General features: G+C 44.0%; 1 protein-coding gene across 1 annotated transcript in view; it reads right to left on the bottom strand.

Moving 5' to 3' along the window:
- The window catches only part of timm50 (translocase of inner mitochondrial membrane 50 homolog (S. cerevisiae)), a 46,736-nt gene that overhangs the window by 9,179 nt on the left and 11,010 nt on the right, over nt 1-26,547 (bottom strand). Inside the window, exons 4-7 of the mRNA XM_078284169.1 lie at nt 22,246-22,267; nt 4,444-4,502; nt 4,233-4,352; nt 1,293-1,397 (exon numbers count right to left, since the gene is read on the bottom strand). Coding sequence (XP_078140295.1) covers nt 1,293-1,397; nt 4,233-4,352; nt 4,444-4,502; nt 22,246-22,267 — 306 coding nt within the window. The remainder of the gene's footprint in view (nt 1-1,292; nt 1,398-4,232; nt 4,353-4,443; nt 4,503-22,245; nt 22,268-26,547) is intronic.

The raw sequence follows: 26,547 nt of genomic DNA, 5'->3' as shown, positions 1-26,547 counted from the left end.
GGGGCGGGGCTTATTCAGATGGGACGACATCATCATCCATCAATCAATCAAACAGCTGCTGATCATAATCAGCCGATAGACGATCTGAACGGCTCACTGGTGCTTTGCTGATCACTGATCTCAGTACAGTAGATTTGTTATTTATACTCTCACTCATATCAAAGAGTTTATCATCTTCCAAATAGAGCCACACGGTGATGAAATAATGATATGGAGATACATAGTTTCATTTAAATTCATTATTACGGAATGAGATCTGAGAGAAATTTAGGAATATTATTTGAATATTAGCATACTTTGTTAGCATCCGGTTCAATGTGATGAACATCGAAATTGAAGTTGAACGTCGAAATTACTTCTTGGGATTTATTTCTGCAGTCCTTCGTCCCGCAGTCTGTCTTAAAGGACTTCACAGAGAGCGAGCTGACCTAGATCTAACTGATCAATAATCAATCACAGAACAAAACAATATAATACAGTATGCAACAAAATAAAAACACAGAAACAAAACAAAAGCACAAGACAGAATGAGAGAGCGTGGAGCCGAGGTGTTCGGTTCAGTCGGCTGTAAAATAAATAAATTAATAAAAATGTGGTTTGGGGGACTCAAATTCATTCCGATTTGTTTGAAATTCGACTGAAAGTCAAATATTGAAATTTGTGCGAAATCAATATCATGATAATCATTAGTATTTGTTTTCTATATCGATATATATCGCGATGCGGCTGCCGTATGCAAAACCACGTTAAATAATCAAATTAAGCAGAGATTTTCAAATAATATTCCTACTCCTTCCTACCATACCTCATTTTGTGAGTTTTTATATAAAATGTGCCTGTTCATCACTTCAGACAGCAGAATTGTGTCATGATGATCCTAAAATCACCATATCATCACCATAAAGATCAATAATATTGATCTGTCAGTTTGAGGTGGTAAAGTGTCTCTTCTGTTTCCTCAGGCTGAATGTAAAGGACAGTGAAGCAGATGATGACTAAACAACATCAGTGTCAACAACAACAACAACAACAACAACAACAACACTGATCAACATGACAGTAAAACCTACAGGAGATTATTTAGTGCTAAACACAACTCAATCCTCTGTGGTTCAGGGTGTGTGTGTGTGTGTGTGTGTGTGTTTATGTGTGTGAGGGTGTGTTAGTGTGCGTGAGAGTGCATGTGTGTGAGCCTGTGTGCCTGTGTGTGTGCCTTGTGTGTGTGTGTGCCTGTGTGTGTGCCTTGTGTGTGCGAGTGCCTGTGTGTGTGTGTGCCTGTGTGTGAGCCTCACCATGCCGGTCTCAGCAGTGAAGATGACGATCTCGTAGAGCGGAGCCAGCTGCTGGAACAGGTAGTCGATGCCGGGACGCTTCTTAAACCGCCAGCCTGTCGACAGCTGGACACACACACACACACACACACACACACACACACAGGTAGTCAGACAGAGAAAATATCCACTCATACTTTCACAAGACTGAATTTCCATCGCTTGGTGTTTTCATTCCTGTCAAGTCAGACTGGTCTCCATTTTCCCTCTGTGTGTGTGTGTGTGTGTGTGTGTGTGTGTGTGTGTGTGTGTGTGTGTAACTCTAGCAGTAGAACAGACGTTGTTTAGTTATGGCCAAACACCAGGAGGTCATGAGCTTTTCCACCCAGGCCAGGAGTTACACACACACAACTTTGTTAAACACACACAACAACCTGAGGGCTGTCTGGACCTGTGTGTGTGTGTGTGTGTGCGTGTGTGTGTGTGTGTGTGTGTGTGTCAGGGTGGAGTGTATTCACTTCACAGGGGTCCTGAGCTCATTTGGGAAATCAAATTCAAGAACTCTTTAGTGACTTTCAGGGTGTTTCTGTGTTTTTTCCCTTTTGCTGGGATTCTATTTTATTTCTTCTAAATTAATTCAAATTTCTAGGCTATTAATACTAATCATTATTATCATTATGTCATTTTTAATAGCCTAAAAATGTGATCTTACTATTTAGCAAAAACAATGGCCATATCAATATATTGTGATATTCGCAAAATATTGCAATAGTATTATGGAATATCGGCCCAAGGTGGAAAACTGAAACCTGTAAGAACCGGATCAGAGACAGTCCAGCTGCTTCAGGCCTTCAAGTTCAGATCATGATGATTACGGCAATAAAATGTTGTTGCTGTGACCGTTGAAGCAGTTACTGATGTTTGATTCTGTAGCGCTGGGGTAGGAACCGAGCGGTGTGTGTGTGTGTGTGTGTGTGTGTGTGTGTGTGTGTGTGTGTGTCGGGGCTGAAGAAGAGGGGAGACAGTTGAAAAGAGAAGGACAGGTGTGTGTTTATACAACTTATGGGGAGGAATGAGTAATAATGGATCAAAGTGTGTGTGTGTGTGTGTGTGTGTGTGTGTAGGAGAGGAAGCAGAGCTCAGGTGGGGAGGCAGGTGAAGGCGGGGAGGGGTAAGGGTTATGTGTGTGTGTGTGTGTGTGTGTGTGTGTGTGTGTGTGTAGGAGAAGAAGCAGAGCTCAGGTGGGGAGGCAGGTGAAGGCGGGGAGGGGTAAGGGTTATGTGTGTGTGTGTGTGTGTGTGTGTGTACTTTAGGAGGCGGCGGGTGTCGAGTTACAGCTGCTGCACACCTGTCAGGTCGGTGGAAGGTTTAAGTGTGTGTGTGTGTGTGTGTGTGTGTGTGTGTGTGTGTGTGTGTGTGTGTGTCTCAACAGATAGCACAAGTCGACAGGTGGTGACACACCTCCAACACACACACACACACACTCCACCTGTCCTGTACAACCATTAACCCCCTGCACCTCCTGCTTCACTTCCCCTCTCCCTCCTTCTATCCTTCCTTCCTTCCATCCTTCTATCCTTCCTTCCTTCCTTCCTTCCCTTCCTCCCTCTCTTCTGTCTCTCCTTCTCTCTCGTCTTTTTCTACCCGCTCTACATTTCCTCCAGCCAGGACCAGTTTAGATCAGAAAAAACAAAACTTACTGCAAGATTAAAAGGAATGAAGAATATCAAACGACAGAGAGAAAGAAAAAAAGCGAGAACGGCGGAAAAAGACAGAAAGAAAAAAAGAGAGAAAGGAGGAGAAATAAATAAATAAAGATAGATATCCTGTCAGTTCAAGAGAAAGAGAGGAGAAGAGAAGAGAAGGAGAGGAAAGGAGGAAGAGGAAGGAGAGAGGATGAAGTAGAGGAAGGAGACAAAAGGAGAGGAGGAGAGGAGAAGAAAGGAGGAGGGGAGGAGAGAGGAGAGAAGGAAATAGAAAAGAGGAGAACGGAAAGGAAGGAGAGGAGGAAGGAGAAGAGGAGAGGAGAAGGGAGAGGAGAGAGGAAAGGAAGGAGAGCGGAGAGAGGAAGAAGAGGAAGGAGAAGAGGAAGGAAAAGAAAGGAAATGAAGGAGAAAGGAGATGACGCAATGGAAAGGAGAGGAGAGGAAGAAGAGAGGAAGGAGACGAGAGAAGGAAGAAAAGGAGAGGAGGAAGAGGAAGGAGACGAGAGAAAGAAGAAGAGGAGAAGAGAGGAAGGAGAGGAGAGAAGGAAGAAAAGGAGAGGAGGAAGAGGAGAGAAGGAAGAGGAAGGAGACGAGAGAAAGAAGGAGACGAGAGAAAGGAGAGGAGAAGAGAGGAAGGAGAAGAGAGAAGGAAGGAAAGGAGGAGGAAGATGATGAAGAGGAGGAAGAGGAAGGAGACGAGAGAAAGAAGGAGAGGAGAAGAGAGGAAGGAGAAGAGAGAAGGAAGGAAAGGAGAGGAGGAAGAGGAGAGAAGGAAGAGGAAGGAGACGAGAGAAAGAAGTAGACGAGAGAAAGAAGGAGAGGAGAAGAGAGGAAGGAGAAGAGAGAAGGAAGGAAAGGAGAGGAGGAAGAGGAAGGAGACGAGAGAAGGAAGAAAAGGAGAGGAGGAAGAGGAGAGAAGGAAGAGGAAGGAGATGAGAGAAAGAAGGAGAGGAGAAGAGAGGAAGGAGAAGAGAGAAGGAAGGAAAGGAGAGGAGGAAGAGGAAGGAGACGAGAGAAAGAAGGAGAGGAGAAGAGAGGAAGGAGAAGAGAGAAGGAAGAGGAAGGAGACGAGAGAAAGAAGGAGAGGAGAAGAGAGGAAGGAGAGGAGAGAAGGAAGGAAAGGAGGAGGAAGATGATGAAGAGGAGGATGATGATGAGGAGGAAGATGATGAAGAGGAGGAGGATGATGAGGAGGAGGAAGATGATGAAGAGGAGGAGGATGACGAGGAGCAGCAGGTGAGGCAGCGGGACGTACCGACCACTCCGGGTGCAGCAGCACGTCGGTGAGCTCCAGCACCAGAGTGTAGGGCGGCTGGTAGTACGGCTCCTTCAGCGGGTCGGGCAGCAGCTTGGGGCTCGTCGGCTCGATGATCATCTGAGGGGGCGGCGCACGCAGATGACATCATCAACAACGGACACAGACCCCGGCACAACGCGACAGAGATTCTGCTGTATTATCCACTCACCTGTCTGTAGTCTTTGAAGTATTTGAAGGTTCTTCTCAGCTGTTGGACGACCGGAGCGTCTGGAAGACAAAACAAGTCCAAGTCATTAAAGTCAAGTCTCAAGTCTAAATGAACAAGTCAGAACAAGTTCCAGTATCAATTTAATATCTTAAAGAAAACTAAATATCGAGGACTTTTCAATGCAATATGGTTTTAATAGGATAAAAACTTGGTAAGAGCATCATGAGTTTGATTTCTATAATCAGTTTCAACTTCAATAAATTCAATCAGTCAAGTCATCAAAGTACAAGTCAGAGTCAAGTCCCAAGTCACCAGAACCCAAGTCAAGTCGAGTCTCAAGTCTTCTCTTCATGCAGCAAGTCAAGTCTCAAGTAATTCAAACTGTGACTCGAGTCCAAGTCATGTGACTCGAGTCCAAGTCATGTGACTCGAGTCCAAGTCATGTGACTCGAGTCCCCGCCTCTGCTACAAAGTGACTACAGGTTTCTGCAAGTTACATTTTTTACCTTTTTTACAGTGTCAATCCTCGATTTCCTGTTTTTTTTATTTTTATTTTTTTTATCTTTTTGACATCTTTAGCTCTAAGCTGTCAGCAAAATCGACATGACATGATATGAAAATGCCAAGATTATTGGTTTCATGCCAGTTTAAATAAGGTTTTAAGACCAATTTAACACCAAAAATAGAACGTAAAGTGTGCGTCAGTGCATAGCTTTTCTGGTGAGAAATCTTCCTGGTTGCACTGAGGAAAAGCAACATTTTTAAAACGCAACCTTTAACTGTACTGAAGACCTTTTATATAGAAAATTCATTCTGAGAGATTTTAAGACTTTTTAAAAGACTTGCAGACTCCTTGTGATAAGTACAGGAAAGGAGAACATCATCTATAAACGCAGGAGGAAACAAACTCAGACTTGTACCGCTGCATTTCCAGGTTTTAACTGTTCGATTCAAAGAGAAATGAAGCGAAATGATGCTTTATATCAGTGACAATCACAAGCAGTTAATAAAAGTCTCGAGGATAAGACAAGAGAGCACTTTTCCCCTTCCTGTGCAGAGCAGAGGAGGAGGTCCGATCCCCTTCAGGACCACAGCTGTAGTCCTGATGGGTCATAAAAACTACAACTCCCCGAGGACAGCAGCTCAATAACTCTGTCTAGACCTGGACATGAATTTAAAAAACCAAAACAAAGCACTTTGACTCGCAGACGGTTCGAACCCTGATGGCTGCTGCAGTAGAGTGCTGCGTTCAAGTGATGTCGGGAAATCAGAAACTTCCTACTAGGGCTGAACGATATTGACAAAAAATCTAATTGGGGTTATTTGACAGAATGTTGCAACTGCGATTCATATAATTTTTCTTCGTTTTCTATCATTATAAATTTGGTAGAACTTTAAAATTGTTAAAAGAATTTTGTAATAAAAAAAAATAGATGTCAGTGTGCAGGATTAGAGTTTGATGAAAGGTTTTCACCAATGTTGTTCTTCCGTTGTAATTCTTTTTTCGACTAACTGTTCAGCCTCGGATAACTCGGATACAGGATTACCGTTAATATGTTTATAACCCTCAAAATACACTGAAGTTTGAAACTGCTGTGTTGTAAATGTTAAACATTAATCTGAATCAGGAAGCTGCTCTCACGCTGTAACGTTCGCTGCCTACTGACATGATGTGAGCCGTTTCATGGGGAAACAGGATTTATGAGCCAATTCTGCAGCTGGGAGTTTCAGGCAAGTCATGATGAAACATCTCCAGCGGGCCGATAAAGCAGACGTTACACCTCACCGCACCTCAGCAGGGCAGGCTGCGTTTAAAGGGAAAATCCACAAGTTATTTATGATCTTAGGCGGTTCGATCAATATCTGTGAACGTGTCAAGATCAGGGATCATCAGATATGTGATCTTCGCCTGTTGACTTTGTACAGTAATCAGGCTTCAAATGATGTGAGTTTTTGAAGGCCAATACCAACATTTTTGTGTTTACGTTTCCAATATCATGCCAAAAAAATGTGTTTCTTCCAGAATTTTCTTCTCATCAGGGTGGAAAAGCCTCTGAACCAGCATGTAGACCGTCATGGGACACTAAAACTCTCCACTGAAACCCAGACTGATGATTTTTTTAAGGCTCTTTAAGGCAGGATAAATTAATTTATAAGAAAATACATTATCGAACAATTAAAGGAATAAATATGCAAAGAAAATCAAATGTCATGTCAGGTTTACCTCCGTCACATCAGAGCTGGACGACACAGACTGATGGATATCTCATATTTAATAAAAGGCCAATATCGGCTCCATATATCAGTCTATCGCTTGTACGAACATAAACAGAGACTTCTACAATGGCTGCCACAGTGACTGATATCACACCTTACAAAACCAAGCCAAGCTGCATCTAAGGTATATTAAACCAGGTGACAGGAGCCAAGCCAAGCCGTGCCGAGCCAGACTGCTAAACACACCCATCTGTCACTGGACCAGACTCCCGGGGTCAGGGAGATACGGCCTGAGATTCATATCACTATATATACTGTCACATTCACCTCGATAACAATAAATAAAAAACATAATTTGTTTATTTTTCTAACCCCGGTGCAGAAATACTACATTCACCATTAGCGTCATAAATATAAAAAGTACTTTTATTTTGAAGGTAAACCCTCCTTACTTCCTGTCTTATTCTGTTCTTCTCTGTCTGGCTTGACAGCAGATTCTACTCTCGCTCTACTGCTTCTAAATGAAACCATTTATGCAAAGTTGGTACTTGACAAATGTTTTTACTGAACAGACTGACATGTAGACAACAGACTGACATGTAGAGAACAGACTGACATGTAGACAACAGACTGACATGTAGACAACAGACTGACATGTAGACAACAGACTGACATGTAGACAACAGACTGACATGGAGAACATTTGGTCGGAGAGAGACAGCCAGTGTCAGTTTTGGTAAATGTTCGGTACGTCGCCCGGCTCTACAGGACGGTAACAAACCGCTTTATTACCTTTATTTTACCAGGTCGTCTCATTGAGATGCAATCACTTTTTCAAGTGAGACCCGGTCCAAGAAATGGCAGTGCCAGCAGCAATGTCACATGTCACAACACATAGAAAATTAGAAACAAATCTGCATACCGTATTTCCTCTAATATTGGCCCCGGGCCTTTATTTACCTCAACTGCAGAGGGTACCAGGCCTTTATTGGAAGCAGGCTTATATTAGAGACAGGCCTTTATTTCTAATTCCCTCTGTTTGATAAGTATATTTGCTCATATTTTAGTACGAAGCCTCCTTGTTTTCTGATCCGCTTCTGTTGGGGTTCGTTAGGTAGCCGTTTTTTTGTTACTGCAATGCATTACGATAATTACGGTAATCGAGGACGGCACGCTCCAGAGACTTCCGCCGGCCGAGCCGTCTTGTGGCACTTGTACGTTACTACAAACTACAGTTACAAACTACAGTTACAAACAGGCAGCAGGAGTTTACCGGTATCCACCGTTGTTTGCATGTAAGCTGAAGCTAACTGAAGCTAACTGAAGCTAACTGAACCTGGGCGCCGATGTGTTCCCGGTGATCCGGCCGAGATTTCGGCGGGGGTCCGGGGCTCGGATCGGGAGGATCAATGCGGGCCGTGGGCGCGGTGGAGAGGACAGCGGCGGAGAGAGGAGACGGACACGGTCCAGCCATATACTGGTTTTGACCTAGTCTTGTTTCCTTTGTTTTTTCCCCGGCCTGTATTTGAGGCCGGCCTTTATTTGTTCGTGTCGACGACAGCCCCGGCCATTATCGGAGACCCGGCTTTTAATTGACTACAGGCCACTATTAGAGGAAATACGGTAATCACATTAAAAATATAGCGGAGTCAGGGCGGGGATCAAGGCCGGGCCCGGATCAAAACCTACACCCCAAACAGAGAAGTCCACTCAGAGCGGAGTGCAGTCCAGGACCGGAGCCGGGCAGCTCGCCTAACAAACCTCCAGCCCTGAACTCCAGGCTGATCAATGAGCCGCTGATGGGCCGGAGATAGCCTCGCTCGCTCCGGTCGTGCTAACAACGCCTCCAGCTGTCTGCCGACTAATGACTAATAATAATAGAGACTTGGTTTCCCATGGGGCCGCGGGCTCATTACTGCAGATAGCAGCACAATAGCAAGATACACACACGTGTCTAACTCTGCCTCTCTAACCCTCCGTCCCGCTCTGTCTCTCTCTCTATACACACACACACACACACAAACACACACGCGTACACACGCTGCTCCGGTCCCAGGGGACTCAATCCCCCAGAGTTCATAGCAGCGTGCTGAAGCAGGAAGCAGAAGCCATCTGCCACGCTCTTGCTGTGAAGACGCGCTGAATGGGCGTATGCATTCACATGCGGATCTGCATGGTGTGTGTTTCCAGATGGGGGGTGAAGGTGGAGAGAAAGAGAGAGAGAGATGAAGCTAAGGAGGATGCACAGAAAGCCATTTTTGAGTTTTCAAAGACTTTCAAGGTCCAGTTTGGTGAAATTCAAGAACTCAAAATTGGCGTTTTGGGTAAGAAAATTGGCCAAAATTAGACATCATAGAAGCCTGATTTTTTACTCCTCATCTTGTCGTGTGTGTGTGTGTGTGTGTGTGTGTGTGTGTGTGTGTGTGTGTGTGTTCCCCCTCACCAGGAGTAATGAAACGAAGTGGGGTGATAACATGCAGTCTGCTGGGGAAGGAGATGTTTAACCAGCCCCCTACACACACACACACACACACACACACACGGAGCGTGGGAGTGTAAGCGGGGCTGTTGAGTAACCTCTCCCCTGGGAACCAGACCCACGCCAACCAAACACACCCCATAAAAGGGATACGGTGTGTGTGCGTGTGTGTGTGTGGTATGCTATGTACTCCTGTGTATGCCGATGATGTCAGCCTGCTCAGTATGTGTGTGTATGTGTGTGTGGGATAGATTAAAGCAGGCTTTTCTAATGTTAATGAGGCGGGGGGGGGGGGGGGGGGGGGTTGGATGAAGTGATGGAGGGGCGGAGCTAATGGCTGAAGGCGGTGATGGGTGGATGAGCGGAGGATGGCAGGAGAAGGATGGAGAGGAGGAGGAATATTTGCGAGGGCCACGTTCAAACTTTGCACTGTTCTGCTACGGTGCAAAACGTTTTGCAACAGCTTTTGAGGTGCGTTTGATGCCGTTCGGAGCGATTCTGCTGTTTTCATTGGCTGTGTACAAACACCTGTCACGCGGCTGCACAGTTGGCTCGGAGAATTGTTCGAGGAAGACTCAAAGAATCTTCGTCTCAGCCAATAACAACCCGTAACAAACGCTTTGCAACAGGAGGTCGATGCACTACCGTTTCCAGTTTGTTTGTTTTGGGCTGTTGAACGCGCCCCGGGTCTCCTCTGCCGGGGGGGAAGAGGGCGATAAATCAACTTGATTTCCACCGGCTGGGAAATCCCCAAATTCACAAGCCACTTTCACCGTTTCACCAGCCAGCTAGGTTTTAAGTAGAGCTGAACAATTAATAAAAAAAACAATAATAAATCAAAACCGCAATATGAACTTCTGCAATTTAAAAGAGAGTTGTGTTTCAGGTGTTTCAGAGCTGCAGGTAATTTTTGGTCCATGAATCAAGTACAATATTGGTCTTTCATCACTCAAACTCAGTAAATCCTGCACATTGACATCAATTTTTTTTTTTTTTTTACAAAATCACTTTTCTTTAAACAATTTTAAAGTTCTAAAAAATGTATGACAAGAAACAAAATGATAGTTGGTTACCTGTAGAGGAGACTAATTTACCAGCCACTTTCACTCTTTTACCAGCCAACTAGGTTTTTATTCTAAGAGAATAAGACTTGAAATTGCTGCTGTGAAAACCTCCTAACTGCAATTTTGCAGATTTGAATGTTTTAACTTGAGCTGAAGGATTTCATGCTCCTCTGTAGAAGGAGAAAACTCTACGACTCTTGGTCTGATGAAACTCTTTCCCAATCTGGATGAACCAAATAATTCTTGGTGGTCAAGCTGAATACGAGGCTGTTTTATTGTCTGTAGCTCTTGAAAAGTTGATATTTCGGAGACGCAAAGTTTTTACCCGACAGTGTAGGGATGATGGTTGGTTTCCTGTAGAGGAGAGCAACTTCTGGATGTCCTGGAAAAGTCTCGAAATGTCTAAAATTATCTTAACTCCAGGTCTTGAATACAGTTAAAAATAGTAATACTTTGCACTTTGAACTGCTGCACGTTGTTTGTGTTGTTTTTCCCATTACAAGTGAATCCAGTCACAGACCGTAGCTCTTGTAGGGCTACAGCTGTTTTCATTCTCATGTTTATTTCAACCAACCAAACCAAACATTAAATGTCTTAACCAGTCTGAAATTTAACTTGACAAAACTTGCAGACTCTTTGATTTGAGCCATAACCAGACAGCCGTAAGGGATTCAACTCTTCCAGGGTTTACTCACTCCTCAGTTTGGAGTTTTTCTGGATTCACAGTTCAGACTCCTGCTGTTTTTCACGTGTTTGTGACTGTGTGTTTCATCCCAGGATCATATCCCAGGATTACAGGGCTTTCCCCACTCCTCCTCCTCCTCCTCTTTCTCTCCTCTTTCTTCTCCTCTCTTGGTTCTCTCCTTTCATCTTCTGTCTCTCTCTCTCTCTCTGTAACGGTCTTCCTTTCATAGTCAATGTCGTGTCTTTGTGTGAGAGAGGCCTCGGTCTGACAGCGGACCGCCGGTCGGAGCGGCAGCGTTTGTGTTTTTCTCTCCTCGCCGTCTGGGTGGCCGAGCGTCCGCCTTCCTCCAGAGCCACAACTCATCTGCCAGGAAGCTGCTGAGGCTGTTTCCTGTTGCAGGTTATCAGACGACTGCTAACCCCAACCTGCTAGTCTGCAGTTTATTCAGCCTGCTGTACACTGCAGAGACTTAGGAAGGCAGTGGCAGCACGATGTGACCAGTGACTTTGGATAGGAAAATGGGTGTTAAGGAAAATTCCACCCTAAAACCCTTTAACACTGTTAAAAAAATCAGCTATTGGTGATGTACTTTGCATTCCTGGCTCCATCTTAGTAGTTTTTTGTATTTCTCTTCTTCGTGGATAACGAGGTGACGTCACCTCCAGATGTTTCCAGCAGCTCCAGTGGAGTTTGATATGAGAAAATGTTTCAGGATGTAAAACCTCAGCGGTAAACGTCAGGTTTTGGTGTCAGTCCCTCAGAATCAAAGAGCGAGGGCTTCTTTCTAGAGCCGCCATTTTGCACCAAGAGACGTTCAACAATCATACAGGGAGAAATCCATCGTAGAAGAGGAGAGAGACCAGTTTCTCCACCCACAGGAGCAGGAGAGAGACCAGAATGCACTGCAGCAGAGAGACAGGCTGGGGTTTGAGTAAAAAGGTGCGGCTGCGATCATAGACACGCCCCAATGTTTATGAACTAGCTGGCTAGCTAGCGAACACTACAATGCCACAAGTCGAAGGGCATTCTGGGAAAGTTAGAAACTGCAGTAGAACTAGACGAGGCAGGTTGAGGGAAAGTTGGTTCACCACTAAATAACTTCTGGAATGTATTAAACATCACAGACTGATGAGATCTAACAGTGGAAAAAGGTCTGAGGGGATTTTTCTTTTAAAAGTTAAGGGACATGAAGTTAACTCTGATCTGATCTGGATTCATCCATGGTGAAGAAAAGATCTCTAACAACTGTATTTAGGACATTTTAATACTTCTTAAGGCCTTAAATTTAGAGAATTTTAAACTTTTTTAGATGTTTTTAAAGGAGCTGCAGAGGGCCTGGCAGGAAGGAATCCATTCTGAATTGTATTTTTCTTCACATTTGTGTTTTTCAGCACTGTTAGCAAGTACAGGAGGGATAAAAAGAGAAGGAACGGGGGTGGATCGAGAGTGAGGGAATGAAAACAAGTTGAGAGAAAAACAGAAACGGACAACAACAGCCAGTTAAAGATGAAGGGATGAAGGAGGGAGGGAGCAAAATAAAGAGAAAGGATGAAAGGGAAAGAGAAGAAAGTGGGCAGACAGAGTCGGTTAGGAATGGAGTGAGAGAGGGAGGAGGTGAAAGGAAAGGAGTGACACAAGAGGAGGAGAAAGTACAATAAATAAGGAAAGAGGGAGGGAGGAATAAACAGACAGAGAGAGAGAGAGAGAGAGAGAGAGAGAGAGAGAGAGAGAGAGAGAGAGAGAGAGAGAGAGAGAGAGAGAGAGAGAGAGAGAGAGAGAGAGAGAGAGAGAGAGCAACAGAGAGAGAGAGAGAGAGAGAGAGAGATTGTTTTCTCGCCGGATGACAAACGGTGGCATGGCCCGGCCTCTTCAATGTGTTGTTGCATGTGTGTGTGTGTGAGTGAGAGAGTGTGTGTGTGACAGCAGGGGTATTGACAGGCCTCTGGGGAGCTACTGGGAGGAGTGTGTGTGTGTGTGTGTGTGTGTGTGTGTGTGTGTGTTAGGGTAGCAGTGGTAGAGAGCTTTTGATTAGGGAGCACTTATCTATTGTCTATTTGCCAGTTTCTTTGGGAAAGTGTGTGTGTGTGTGTGTGTGTGTGTGTGTGTGTGTGTGTGTGTATACAAACAAAAATCTAATTAAATTTATTCTGAAACAAAACGTGAATTTGCTGAAATCCAAACTGTAGACGAAATGTTTAAAATACCATGTTGTTACTTTAAAGTAACAACCAGCCAATAAATACTACCTGCTGAAATATGTGTGTGTGTGTGTGTGTGTGTGTGAGTGAGTGTGTATCAACAGTTTGACACAGAGGAGCATCAGACGCCATCGCTACAATGCTATGTGACACACACACACACACACACACACACACACAGATGACTGGCCAGATAAACACTTGCCTAATGGGGATTATAGGTCATCATAGATGTCATGAAGTCCAGGGGGACTGCTCTGTGTGTGTGTGTGTGTGTGTGTGTGTGTGTGTGTGTGTGTGTGTGTGTGTGTGTGTGTGTGGTGTCGCATATCATCGTTGCCATAGCATCCGACGCTCCTCAGCATCAAGCTGCTGACACACACGCACACACACAAATGCCGCCACTTGGCATGTAAACGAGTGTGTAGACCTCGAACGCCACAACAGTCCCATAAGACCCATCAACCCCTCCATCCAGACCTCCGCTTGCCTTCTGCCACTCCCAGAGGAGGAGGAGGAGGAGGAGGAGGAAAGGATGGAGGAGGAGGAGGAGGAGGACGAGGAGGAGAAGATGGAGGGAGGCATCTCCTGAACAGCAGCAGAGAAAGCTGGACTCACCAGCATTAGATCTTTTCCTCTCTGGTTGCTTTGGTTTGATTTGGTATAAAACATCATAGACCTCTTTACAGCACAGATTTCTGGGTATTGAAGTATTTTTTTTTTTGTCTCAAACAGTTACCTATCATTGCCGTTTGGGGCCAAAGTGCCAAATTACCATAAAAGTCCTTTTCTAGGTCTTAGTAATGTGCTGCTTGTTCTGGGGAGCTAAAAGGTTAACCTCTGACCCCGGTGAGCAGGGATTAACACCTAGCAGAGGAGGCAGAGGAGGAGGAGAGGAGGAAGACAGAGGGACGGGACGGGAGAAGGAGAAAGATGACTAGGAGGAGGAAGAGGAGGAGAGGAGGAGAGATGAAGGCGTGTCGATGTTCCCCGAGGGATTGGGAGCTTTTCCCCCGGACCCTAAACTCATTAGGGAGGTTTGGCCCCGGTCCCTAAAGTCCCTGAGGTCCCTAAGGTCATGATTGGCCCTCATTACACTGAAGAGGGCTGATGGGGGGGGGGGGGGAAATGCTACTGGCATTTTCCATATCTGCTGGATGCGAGCTGTGTGTGTGTGTGTGTGTGTGTGTGTGTGTGTGTGTGTGTGTGTGAGTGAGAGAGAGAGAGACAGCTGTGAGGTTTAGTGTCAGATAGATCTGCGGTGATGGGACTCCTGCTAAATGAGTTCTGAATGCCCGCTGATACTAATAATCACTTCATCAATAACTGTCTGTCCCTGAGGCCCCGTCCGTCTCTGTCTCTCCCTGTTTCTGTCCCGTCTGTCTGTCTGTCCCGTCTGTCTGTCTGTCCCGTCTGTCTGTCTGTCCCGTCTGTCTGTCTGTCTGTCTGTCCCGTCTGTCTGTCTGTCCCGTCTGTCTGTCTGTCTGTCTGTCTGTCTGTCTGTCTGTCTGTCTGTCTGTCTGTCCCGTCTGTGTCTGTCCCGTCTGTGTCTGTCCCGTCTGTCTGTCTGTCCCGTCTGTCTGTCTGTCCCGTCTGTCTGTCCCGTCTGTGTCTGTCCCGTCTGTCTGTCTGTCCCGTCTGTCTGTCTGTCCCGTCTGTCTGTCTGTCCCATCTGTCTGTCCCGTCTGTCTGTCTGTCCCGTCTGTCTGTCTGTCTGTCTGTCTGTCCCGTCTGTCTGTCTGTCCCGTCTGTCTGTCTGTCCCGTCTGTGTCTGTCCCGTCTGTCTGTCTGTCCCGTCTGTCCCATCTGTCTGTCTGTCCCGTCTGTCTGTCTGTCCCGTCTGTCTGTCTGTCCCGTCTGTCTGTCTGTCCCGTCTGTCTGTCTGTCCCGTCTGTCTGTCTGTCCCGTCTGTCTGTCTGTCTGTCTGTCTGTCTGTCCCATCTGTCTGTCTGTCTGTCCCGTCTGTCTGTCTGTCTGTCTGTCCCATCTGTCTGTCTGTCCCGTCTGTCTGTCTGTCTGTCTGTCTGTCCCGTCTGTCTGTCTGCACTGAAGTCAGTCATGCAGTTAAAACCGCAGGAAAAGTTCAAAATGACATTAAAGGCTAACTACACAGCTAACAGCAATCACCTCAGTTTGACTGGGTGAGCTGGGCTAACGTACAGCCAGCAGACTGGTGAATTAGCATTATATGCTAATCATACAGCCAGTAGCAATTGCCCAAGTGTGACAGGATGAATTAGCATTGAATGCTAACATTACAGTGTACAGTTAGCTTACTGGCCAGATATAAGTGGCTGATACCGGCCTCCACCTTGATGGTCATCATCTAGTTTGATTGATTAAATATTATATTATTAATACTGCACTGGTTGTCCATGTCTGAATTGGTTTTAATGACAAATCACATCTGGCCAGCACAAAGCTGCTGTCCATTTTCGGCTCAACCCATGTGAGGAAATATTTAAAAAATGTGAGAAATAAATATTCTTGGCAACCGGACAAATCAAAACAAGAAGCACACTGACTGATGAAACCTCAGTGCTGAACTGAGATGCGCCTGTCCTCGCTTATACCAAACCTCAGGAGGTCGGTGGAGAACAGCATGTGCCAGAAGTCGCAATAAGTAAGTGAACATCTAACATGTATAATTTGTAATAACTTATAATTTTGTGGTATATTACTGGTAGTAGTGTGACGGGTTGTGTGTGTGTTGGAGCAAGTCAAACCCAGGTTGGCCACCACTGTCTAACTAAACTGTTTCAGAGGCTTTTCTACCCCGAATAATAACTCTCTGGTGGAAACAATGAATACTTTTTTTTCTTAATTTAAAGATATTGATTATCAGCACAAAAGCTATTGGCACCTTCAATCCCAAAATATCAGTACTTCAAAAGCATCAGTCCAACTGTACAGGCCGGCGCTGTAAAAACCATGTTAGCTTTATGAGCTGGAAAACAAGACCGAGAGAGACAGATGGACAGACAGATAGAGATGGAGAGGAAGATGAAAAGAGAGGAAAAGAGGGGAGGGGTAGTTAAGTTACAGACGGGACAGAGAGAGAGATGGAGAGATGGAGAGGGAGGGAGGGATGTGTGGGGAGATGGACAGACCGGACCTCGGGGAGAGTTTTATGGAGGGACGGAGGGGTTTATGGACAGAAGGAGACGGATGTGCAGCCAGACGGCGACAGCCTGGGCCTTGGGGAGAGAGAGTTTTATTGATGAAGTGATTATTAGTATCAGCGGGCGATCAAAACTCATTTAACGGGAGTGTGATCGCGACAGATCTGCCCGGCGCTAAACCTACAGCTGTCTCCCACACACACACACACACACACAGGGGGATTTTTATTCAGTAAGGAAGTGTGTCTGAGAAACTAGCCACAGAAAAACACACACACCAGGGTTCAACTGACAGATTTTTTTAAGGCCTATACTGATATTTTTGTTTGAATTAGAGATATTTTTTGCTGATGTACAAGATCTTTAAATTTGATCGTGTACATGCCAAAATAATGCAACTATTCAGTGTTTCCCTCAGAGGTTTCTTCTGCTCAGGGTGGAAAAGCCTCTGGACCATATTTGAAAAGTTTATATTGTAAAATTGTTATATTTGGTTCGTTTAGGGTCACACTGCCTGAAGTGAACCAGGACTTATGTCACATGACTCATAAGCAGCTTGTTTATTGGACAGTTTTGGTAACTTGTCATCCTGCGGGGTTTTAGATTTTGGCTGCGGGGAGCAGAGGAGTCAAAACAAATCCTAAACTTTAACTAAGGACACTACTGTCTGTGCTGTTTGCCATAATTTACCATCTCTGGTCTTCATACCAGGTAAGAACACATGAATAAAAAGTTGAATATGAATATGAATGAATATCAGTCCAGACCGCAGTTTGCCCACAGTTCATTTTGTTCTGCTAGGCTTTCCAAGCATGAGGAACTGCTGGCTGTCAGATCAGTGGAACAACAACCGACAACAGACTCATACAGCCAGATGTTTTGTGGTCGTTTCCTGCAGTGCGTAGGGATTATGTTCTCACTTGTAACGAACCGCACCGCCGCTCACATGGAAGTGGACCGAGACTCGCTTTTCCAGGCGTCTCGGTGCCGTTATTTGGCGCCACCAGATAGGGCTGCAACTAACGATTATTTTCATTGTCGATTATTTTCTCGATTAATCGATTAGTTGTTTGGTCTATAAAATGTCAGAAAATGGTGAAAAATGTCGATCAGTGTTTCCCAAAGCCCAAGATGACGTCCTCAAATGTCTTGTTTTGTCCACAACCCAAAGATATTCAGTTTACTGTCATAGAGGAGTAAAGAAACCAGAAAATATTCACATTTAAGAAGCTGGAATCAGAGAATTTTGACTTATTTTTCTTAAAAAATTACTCAAACCGATTAATCGATTATCAAAATAGTTGGCGATTAATTTAATAGTTGACAACTAATCGATTAATCGTTGCAGCTCTACCACCAGAGTTCAAATGGCTTCATTCTCACCTGGACAAACACACCGGACTAAAAGGAGGAAACACACCGGAGTTCGACTGAACCGGTCCAAACACAGCCTGAAACTCTCCACTTCAATCAAACTGCATCTTATCGACGCCACCGACGGGCCAATTATCCAATTACTAATAAAAAGGCCATTGCCCTGATATGTTGGTGTAACGTAACAAAACCACAAAAGAAAGAAGAAACCTAAACGGAGACAAAAGAAGAAGTTATAACGGTGACTTTGCATGCAACTTAAATACTGCGACGATTACCATCATGATATAATGTTAGAATATGTACACATCAGAGGTTTCCCCCAATAGTATCTGCAGTATGGGAATGTGCAACTAATGATTATTTTCATTGTTGATTAATCCATCGATTAGTCCATAAAATGTCAAAAATAATGACAAAATGCTCATCACAAGTTTCCAGAGCCCAAAACGATGTCTTAATGTAATGTAAACAATCTAAAAATGTCATTACAAAGTGACAATAATATAATTTGGATGGAGAGCTTGTGAAACTGTGATGGTCAAGAGTCTCATTAGTGATTACTACAGCAGAATAACATGGAGCTGATATCACCATTCATGTTCCTGACAGCAGAATAACATGGAGCTGATATCACCATTCATGTTCCTGACAGCAGAATAACATGGAGCTGATATCACCATTCATGTTCCTGACAGCAGAATAACATGGAGCTGATATCACCATTCATGTTCCTGACAGCAGAATAACATGGAGCTGATATCACCATTCATGTTCCTGACAGCAGAATAACATGGAGCTGATATCACCATTCATGTTCCTGACACAACATATAGACTGACACAGTTTGTATTGAGATATATTCAGTTTAGATATATCGTCCCATCACTACTAGAATATACGTAAATGCATGTGTGTTTTTGTTTTAGGGTTGTCAGTCTGGCAGTTTGGGGGGATGAGTGATGGAAGAGGGGCATATGGATGGACACACACACACACACACACACACACACACACACACCACAATGGGAGCAGTTGGCAGTGCCCTGCTCTGTGCAGTGTGGCTTACAAGGTGGCATCCCTCTGCAGAGCGATCCATCATTCAAACAAACACTGACACACACACACACACACACACACAGCAGTGCCAGGGTGTCAATAAAAGCACACATGTTCAGTAGAAGACAGAGGGGGTCTCATCTGGGCCAAGACGAGATGAATGGAAACACACACACACACACGCACACACACGAGACAAATTGACAACTTAATTTGCACTAGAGAGAAAAGAACCAGGATGTTGCCTTCAGTTTGTGTTGCTTGTTGTCAGGCTCGGTTTGGATTTTTTGGGGTGACTGTTCATATCTATTGGATGTAACCCATATCCCATAATAATATGAACTGACAGCAGAGCAACAACAACTAAAGACGTCACATCTGTTTTCGTTCCGACACATTTCAGTTCCAGTTTGAGTTGTCAAGTCATCCGTCTGTCTGTTTCCTCCGTGCCAACTCTGCTCACAAGCTGACTATATGAAGACAATTGGCTCAGGTCAGTGATGTCACATTTACTCGTTCTAAATCGTCATGGCAACGCTGACGAATTCTGATCTGAGCATTTATTCGCATACCTCAGGATCTGCTTTTGTAGCTCATATCCATGTGGTTCAGATCAGAATTGAAAAACTGCGACTCCGTGCAGATTTCTGCCGTTCACACCGATCAGAAAACATCGAATCCGAGTCACATGGGAGGAAAAATCTGCATTTGATCTGCAGTGTGAACGAAGCCTTTCTGTCACTCTAGTGTTTCTCTTTAATTTCTTGTCTCCATTTCACAGCTCTCTCTTTCTGTGATCTTTCTCACAGTGTGCTCCAGTAGTGTTTGGACAGCAGCACATCTGTTTTATGTTGTGTTTCTGTACTCTTGCAGCTCTGGGTGGTTTCATATTGGATATACAGCAGCACCCACACAAGCTCAGCTATCTGGGGGAAATTTGGGTGCAATGGCAGAATTAGTTTGAGAAGGTTTGGACCTGAGCAAAGCCCAGCTCAAATCCAATTTGCTGAAAAACTGGATAATTGAATTTTTGAAAATTAAATTGAAAAACTGCGACTCCATGAAACTTTTTGCCATTTATACTGAATGCAAAACATCGGATCTGAGTCACATGTAGGGCTGTCAACAAATATTCTAAATTCGATTATATAATCGAATTGTAAAAAAAAAAAACAGACATTCGATTGTGAAAATTAATATTCGATTGTGAAAAAAAAAAAAAAAAAAAAAAAAGCAGCACTACCGCGGCTGTCTGCCTCGCGAGTTCTCACGTGGGCCCGAGCCGCTGCACTGCATGACGGACAGGAGTCACACAACGTCACTTTCACTGATTGGAAATGAAATGTAGGTCAAGCTGAAACGAGCGAATAATTCGACAACAACCGTGTGGCGATGATGGCAGAGAGTTCACAATCACAACCCCCTCCGAGCGATCTGAAAAGCCCCGTCTGGAAATACTTCGGATTTTGGTCGGACGGCAAAATTGTTGAACCTCGAGATAAAGTTGTATCAAACTGTTTATTTAAACCAGTATGAATATTACCTAACCTGTATGAAAATGAGGCTATCGAATAACATATCAATTACGAATCATTCATTTGATCTCGCTCCGTGTTCTCAGTTCTCACACACACACAGAGAGAGAGAGAGAGAGAGAGAGAGAGAGAGAGAGAGAGAGAGAGAGAGAGAGAGAGAGAGAGAGAGAGAGAGAGAGAGAGAGAGAGAGAGAGAGAGAGAGAGAGAGAGAGAGAGAGAGAGAGAGAGAGAGAGAGAGAGAGAGAGAGAGGGGGTTAATACAGAGAGAGATATATTAATACAGAGAGAGAGAGAGAGACATTAATACAGAGAGAGAGAGAGCGAGAGCGAGAGAGAGCGAGAGCGAGAGAGAGAGAGATCTACGGTCTTTAAATGAAGTTTTACGGTATAGGACATTATTTTATTTGTTTATTTTGTAAAGTGTAGGTATGTAGATCTTCTAAAAGACATGTTTATGTTGAAATAAATATACCTATACAAGTAGTTATGTCTCTCGTTGTATTGGTTTGCCCTCTTATGGACATATTGCGCAAAAATAGATATTCGAATGGTACGAACCTATGTGTTTTTTTTAGAAGGAATAATCAGACGTCATTTTTGACAGCCCTAGTCACATGGAGGGAGGGAAAAAAAAAAAATCACAATTTGGACACTTTCAGCTGCAGTGTGAATGCAGCCGAGTTTATTGGGCCAAAAATCCAACGTCATAGTTTCCGCCGGAGGCTTTAGCACAGAATTCAGCGTCAGAGTTTCGTCTGTGGTGGTTTTAAGCAGCGGCGGTACTTCAGTGTACGTCATGTGTGCGACACTGTTGCACTTTGTCCTGTCCATCTGTTGTGGTTATGCTCTCTGCTGCAGTGAAGTTAGTTAGCTCTTGTAAAAAAGATCATTTTCACCTGTAAATGCAACAAATTGCAGTGGCCTGGCTGTGTGGCAACAACAGGAACTTCAAACTGACTCATGGCTGTTCAGATTTAGCATTCCAGGAAGTCCATCATCAGTGGGAACCCTGTTATAAGAAGGCCACCTGTCTTCATCCATGCGTTTTATTTTGTTATTCCACTACAACAAAGCCTTTAAGTTAATAGCCTAACAGTATAATGATGCAGGCCTTAGTTTCTGTACTTTCTCTACAGTGAGGCCATCCTGTGAAACCCGAGGGATTTAATACGCTCATAATTAATAACAGGAATACACGCAGATGGTCGGAATCACTGTAAGAACAAAACAACTGTAAAGAGAAAAACACAGGAGGAAGAGGGATGTACGGCCAAATCTGGAGCTTTTACATCAGGCTGCATTCACTCTGCAGATTAAAGCTACATTTCATCAGTTCCCCTCTTATCAGCTACAGTCTTCTGCTGTTTACCTGACAGTTGTCATAATGTAGTCAGCTTGTCGGAGCGGCGTTAACATGGAGGACGAGACACAACGATGGGAAAAAAACAGACAAATAGCGACTTGGTCGGTATTTGGGGAGATGCTTCAATTCAGTCAAAACTAAAAAAAGGCACAGACTGACTGAGATGTGTTTGAAACCAGCAGGACGAGCGCAGGTACAGAGACAGATGTGACGCCTTTACTCTCCTTTAGTTGTTACTCTGCTCATCTCTGTCAGCTGGGATATGAATAGAGCTCAGCAATTAATAAAAAAAAAACACGAACATGAACTTCGGCAATTTCCAAATCACAGAGGCTGCAATTAGTTGCTTCAGAAAGAGGATTTCAAACTGGATTTCTGAACAAGGTGTTTTACTGACTCAAACTCAGTAAATCCTGCACACTGACATCTAGTTTTTTTTTTAATTTTAAAGTTCAAAAAAATGCATGACAAGAAAAAGTTGTGATTTTATGAATTGTAGTTTGAATAGTTTGATTTTTTGTCAGTATCTTTCAGCCCTAGATACGAGTTACATCGCAAAACAGATAAAATATCAGATATGAGCAGCAGTGTCATCTTATTAAAGTGTCATCTTATTACAACAGTACTTTACAGAGGGAAGTTCTGCATAGAGCAACACACACAGCAACCACGAGTGTGTAAAGTGTATTCGATGTCAACACTCACCACTGTCAAACTCATCTGGGATCTGTTAGAAAGAGAGAGAAAAAAAAAAACGGATTAAAATCTGTAGACACAACAGCTGGGTGACAATCAATCAAACCGATCAATCAAATCAATGCCCGGTGTTGACGGTAAACGAGTGAGCGGCACACCGCGACCGATCAATGGATCTGATGCGGCAGCTGGGGGGGGATCGCGTTTGCAAATCAATCGTTTGTGTTGACAGTTAAACATGCGGCTCTTGATTGACGGCAGGAGGAGTCAGTGGGCGGGGCTTATGGGTTTTTGAAGACGGATGCCAATACTGACATTTGTTTGGCTGAAGCCGTCAATAGTCAATGTTCAATATCTTTAAATTTGACCATTTTCATGCCAAAATGTTTTAAAAAATTACAAGTATTCAGTGTTTTCCCCACATTTATATTCTTGTCAGGAAAAGCCTCTGAAAAAAAGCCTCTGTCTAGCATTTAGAAGAAGGAGAAGAAGGAGGAGAAGACCATGGGACACTAAAACTCTCCACTGAAACAAAGAGGGGTGGAAAGAGAAGGAGGACAAGAAGAACAAAAAGGAGGAATAGAGAGAGGAGAACACGGAAAAGAAGAATGAGAAGAAGGGAGGGGAGAGGAGAAGGAGAAAAAAAAGACAGAAGGAGGAGATGACAGAGGAGGAGAAGGAGAAGATAAAAGCGAGGGAGGAGAAGCGGGGAGAAGAAGAGGAAAAGGGAGAAGTAAAGGAAAGAAAGGAAAAGAAGAATGAGAAGGAAGAAGAGAAGGGGGAAGAGGAGGAGCAGAAAAAGATGAAAAAAGAGAAGGAGAATATGACGAAAAAGGAGAAGGAGAAGAAGAAGCAGCAGCAGCAGGAAGAGGGGAAGAAGGAGGAGAAGAGGGAGAAGAAAGGAGGAGGAGGAGGAGAAGGAGAAGATGAAAGCGGGGGAGGAGAAGGGGGGGAGAAGAAGAGGAAAAGGGAGAAGTAAAGGAAAGAAAGGAAAAGAATGAGAAGGAAGAAGAGAAGGGGGAAGAGGAGGAGCAGAAAAAGATGAAAAAAGAGAAGGAGAATATGACGAAAAAGGAGGAGGAGAAGAAGAAGCAGCAGCAGCAGGAAGAGGGGAAGAAGGAGGAGAAGAGGGAGAAGAAAGGAGGAGGAGGAGAAGGAGAAGATAAAAGCGGGGGAGGAGAAGCGGGGAGAAGAAGAGGAAAAGGGAGAAGTAAAGGAAAGAAAGGAAAAGAAGAATGAGAAGGAAGAAGAGAAGGGGGAAGAGGAGGAGCAGAAAAAGATGAAAAAAGAGAAGGAGAATATGACGAAAAAGGAGAAGGAGAAGAAGAAGCAGCAGCAGCAGGAAGAGGGGAAGAAGGAGGAGAAGAGGGAGAAGAAAGGAGGAGGAGGAGGAGAAGGAGAAGATGAAAGCGGGGGAGGAGAAGGTGGGAGAAGAAGAGGAAAAGGGAGAAGTAAAGGAAAGAAAGGAAAAGAAGAATGAGAAGGAAGAAGAGAAGGGGGAAGAGGAGGAGCAGAAAAAGATGAAAAAAGAGAAGGAGAATATGACGAAAAAGGAGGAGGAGAAGAAGAAGCAGCAGCAGCAGGAAGAGGGGAAGAAGGAGGAGAAGAATGAGAAGAAGGAGAAGAAAGGAGGAGGAGGAGATTGGGGGAAGAGAAGAAGAAAATAAAAATCATGCCTGCTTGTGTGAATCTGATCTAAATGTCTCAGTTCAGGTTCAGGTCTTCCCACTGACAGCCAGTGTAATGATCGATTCTCCAATAAATATGGAATCCATCAAACTGTACCATATCGATCAAGTCAAACCGGACCAGATCCAGTTTCATAAAAGACCAGTATCGGCCCAGATATCGGTCTGGTGTGTGTTGGGCGGATTCACGTCAACGTCTTCTGACTGTGATTGTGTTTGTTGGTGAATTTGAGTCCTGCTCAACTTTCCTCTTGCTGTATTAAACTGTATTAAACTGTAATAATGTCAACACTGCCTCCATTGCTCCTCCCTCTTTTTAGGCCACACCCACTGAGTGACGGACCACTTCTGCCCACCAGTCACCAGCGTCAATCATCAGCAACATCTGTCAGCATGGGGGTGATGGGGGGGTGTTGGCATGGGCCTATGTACACACACACACACACTTAAGTTCTTGGCTGGATTTGAAGATTTTAGCCTGTGGTCGGTGAGATCACAGAGTTGTTCAGTTCATCTTGTAAAATAATAAATCACAATTTTAATTTCCACAGATGCTAATCGTAGAATATTGGCAATATCGAAACATTTCATTTTGTTTAGAAAGTCCTCTGTAGTTGAAAACAGTGCAGATGTTGACACAAGATGCCAAAAGTGCAGAAAAATAAGTTTCCCAAATTATCAAGACTAATAATCAGGATTAATGACAACTGTGATATCAATATCTTGCAAAAAAAACAGGATTAGGATTTTAGCTGGGATCATTATTCCACACCACAACTAATGTCTCAACATCTTTCTCAATTATCTTTATTTCTTCTCAGTCTTTATTTGAGCATTTCAAAAGATATCCATATACAATTATATAAATAAACACATCTTACAATTAAGATATTACATTGGTTAGGTAGTGTATGAACTAATATCTGAAGATGTGTGATGGCAGTGAGGTCTACAGCTACATAAATGTGCAGTCAGGTGTATTACTGGGCTGAAGAACACAATTTTTCTAGACCTTTTTTTTTCCTGCTATTCTCAAACTTTTCCAATGCATTTTTCATATTTTTTTTCCAGACCTGTGCAGGGACACTCAGCCCCCCCCCCTCCCCCTGTTGATTTAGCACTTTATAACTGCCTGGAGTGCACATGGGGAGAGAATCGTCTTGAAGAGAATAGTTAATCTCATGCATTCTCTAATTGGGATCATTTCTAGTGAATTAAATGAAACCATTCCTCATTCCACCTCAGGACCCCTAGGGATCCCCGGACCCCACTTTGGGAACCACTGGTATAGAGCATTGGTTGAGGGTTAGGGCGCAACACAGGCACAAAGGTAAGATCACACATGAGGCTCATCAGAATGGGTGTAGGACTCCATCTAGTGGCCATAGGGCAAGAATGCATCTGCATTTTCCACACAGTCTCTGGCTGTGTTTAGTCCATTGATTAATTTAATTTGAAACTTAATCCTTCTCTATATTGCTTACAGGCAACATTAGTTCAGGATGGTACTATAAATATTTAAAGGCAATATTTTTTATGTAAAACTGCAGCCGTTTTATCAGTCTAAATCAAAAAGTGTGTGTGCAGCAGAGCAGAGCGTCCCATCTCCACTAACTGAGCCGCTGTAGATTCTCCCCGTTTGTGCAAATTAAACTCTGCTGTTAGTTTGCTCACTGGTGGGAAATCTTCTCCACACAGGAAGAGACCGATCCAAACTGAAGAGGGAAATCCATCCTAATTTCCTAGTAATGATCTAGGAATAGTAGTTTAATCTACTTTTTGCGCTCCTAAATTGCTCTGGGCAAGTGTCAGGAAAATGACTAACATGTAAAATGTCAATCTCAGAAAGATCAGACCGGTTTAGAAAGTGACATCCTGACAAATTAAGAACCAGCTAGAAGTGGAACCTGACTAATAACCTGCTTGTCAAAACAACACGACTGCCAAGGCACAAGACTCCTGTCAGTCTGCAACGTACAAAACGACAAGACCAACTAAGACCAATTAGGATTAAAGCCTTGTCGAACTGGCACCGACCCAACGGACTGGCTTCAACCACGCTGATTCCCACCTCAGATACTTGGTGAACTGAGCAAACCAAGTCAGGCTACCAACACTCTAGCTAGCTTAGTAACCTCCATCTCAAAACTCTTATAAAATAGAGGCCTAGACTCACTTTTATTGAACAGATCAAGTATCACTCTCTGAATTTTGAAAGAGTTGTCGCTATGAAAACAAAGCAATGCAAATCAATCAAAACTTTGCCTGGGCAAAAACATTTTCCCATTGCAACCTAGCTTTGTTGTTCTTGCAACTTTTTAGTTTCTTTTAGTATTAAAAGATAGCAGTGGAAACTGGCGGGAAAGCTGGGGCAGAAAGAAGGGGGATGACATGTAATATAATGCTGCGAGAGCATTGTCTGCAGCTCTTCTCATGAAACTTGACAAAGCAGTGAAAATAACTCATTGGAAGGATACCAACTGCTAGCATACAGCAGTGAATTGATCACTAACAGTCCTCAGCTGCTAGTTGCTAGTGTTGGGCAGTGTGGTGCTAGGTGTGGAAAAGGCCATATAAAACCTCTTGACACCTCAGTATGTCTGGGGGGCTCAGCCTGGGAGAA

The sequence above is a fragment of the Centroberyx gerrardi genome, chromosome 6 (genome assembly GCF_048128805.1).
Source record: "Centroberyx gerrardi isolate f3 chromosome 6, fCenGer3.hap1.cur.20231027, whole genome shotgun sequence".
Classification (NCBI taxonomy): Eukaryota; Metazoa; Chordata; class Actinopteri; order Beryciformes; family Berycidae; genus Centroberyx; species Centroberyx gerrardi.
The sequence above is the reverse complement of the archived record's forward strand: the minus strand, read 5'-3'. Positions and strand labels throughout refer to the sequence as shown.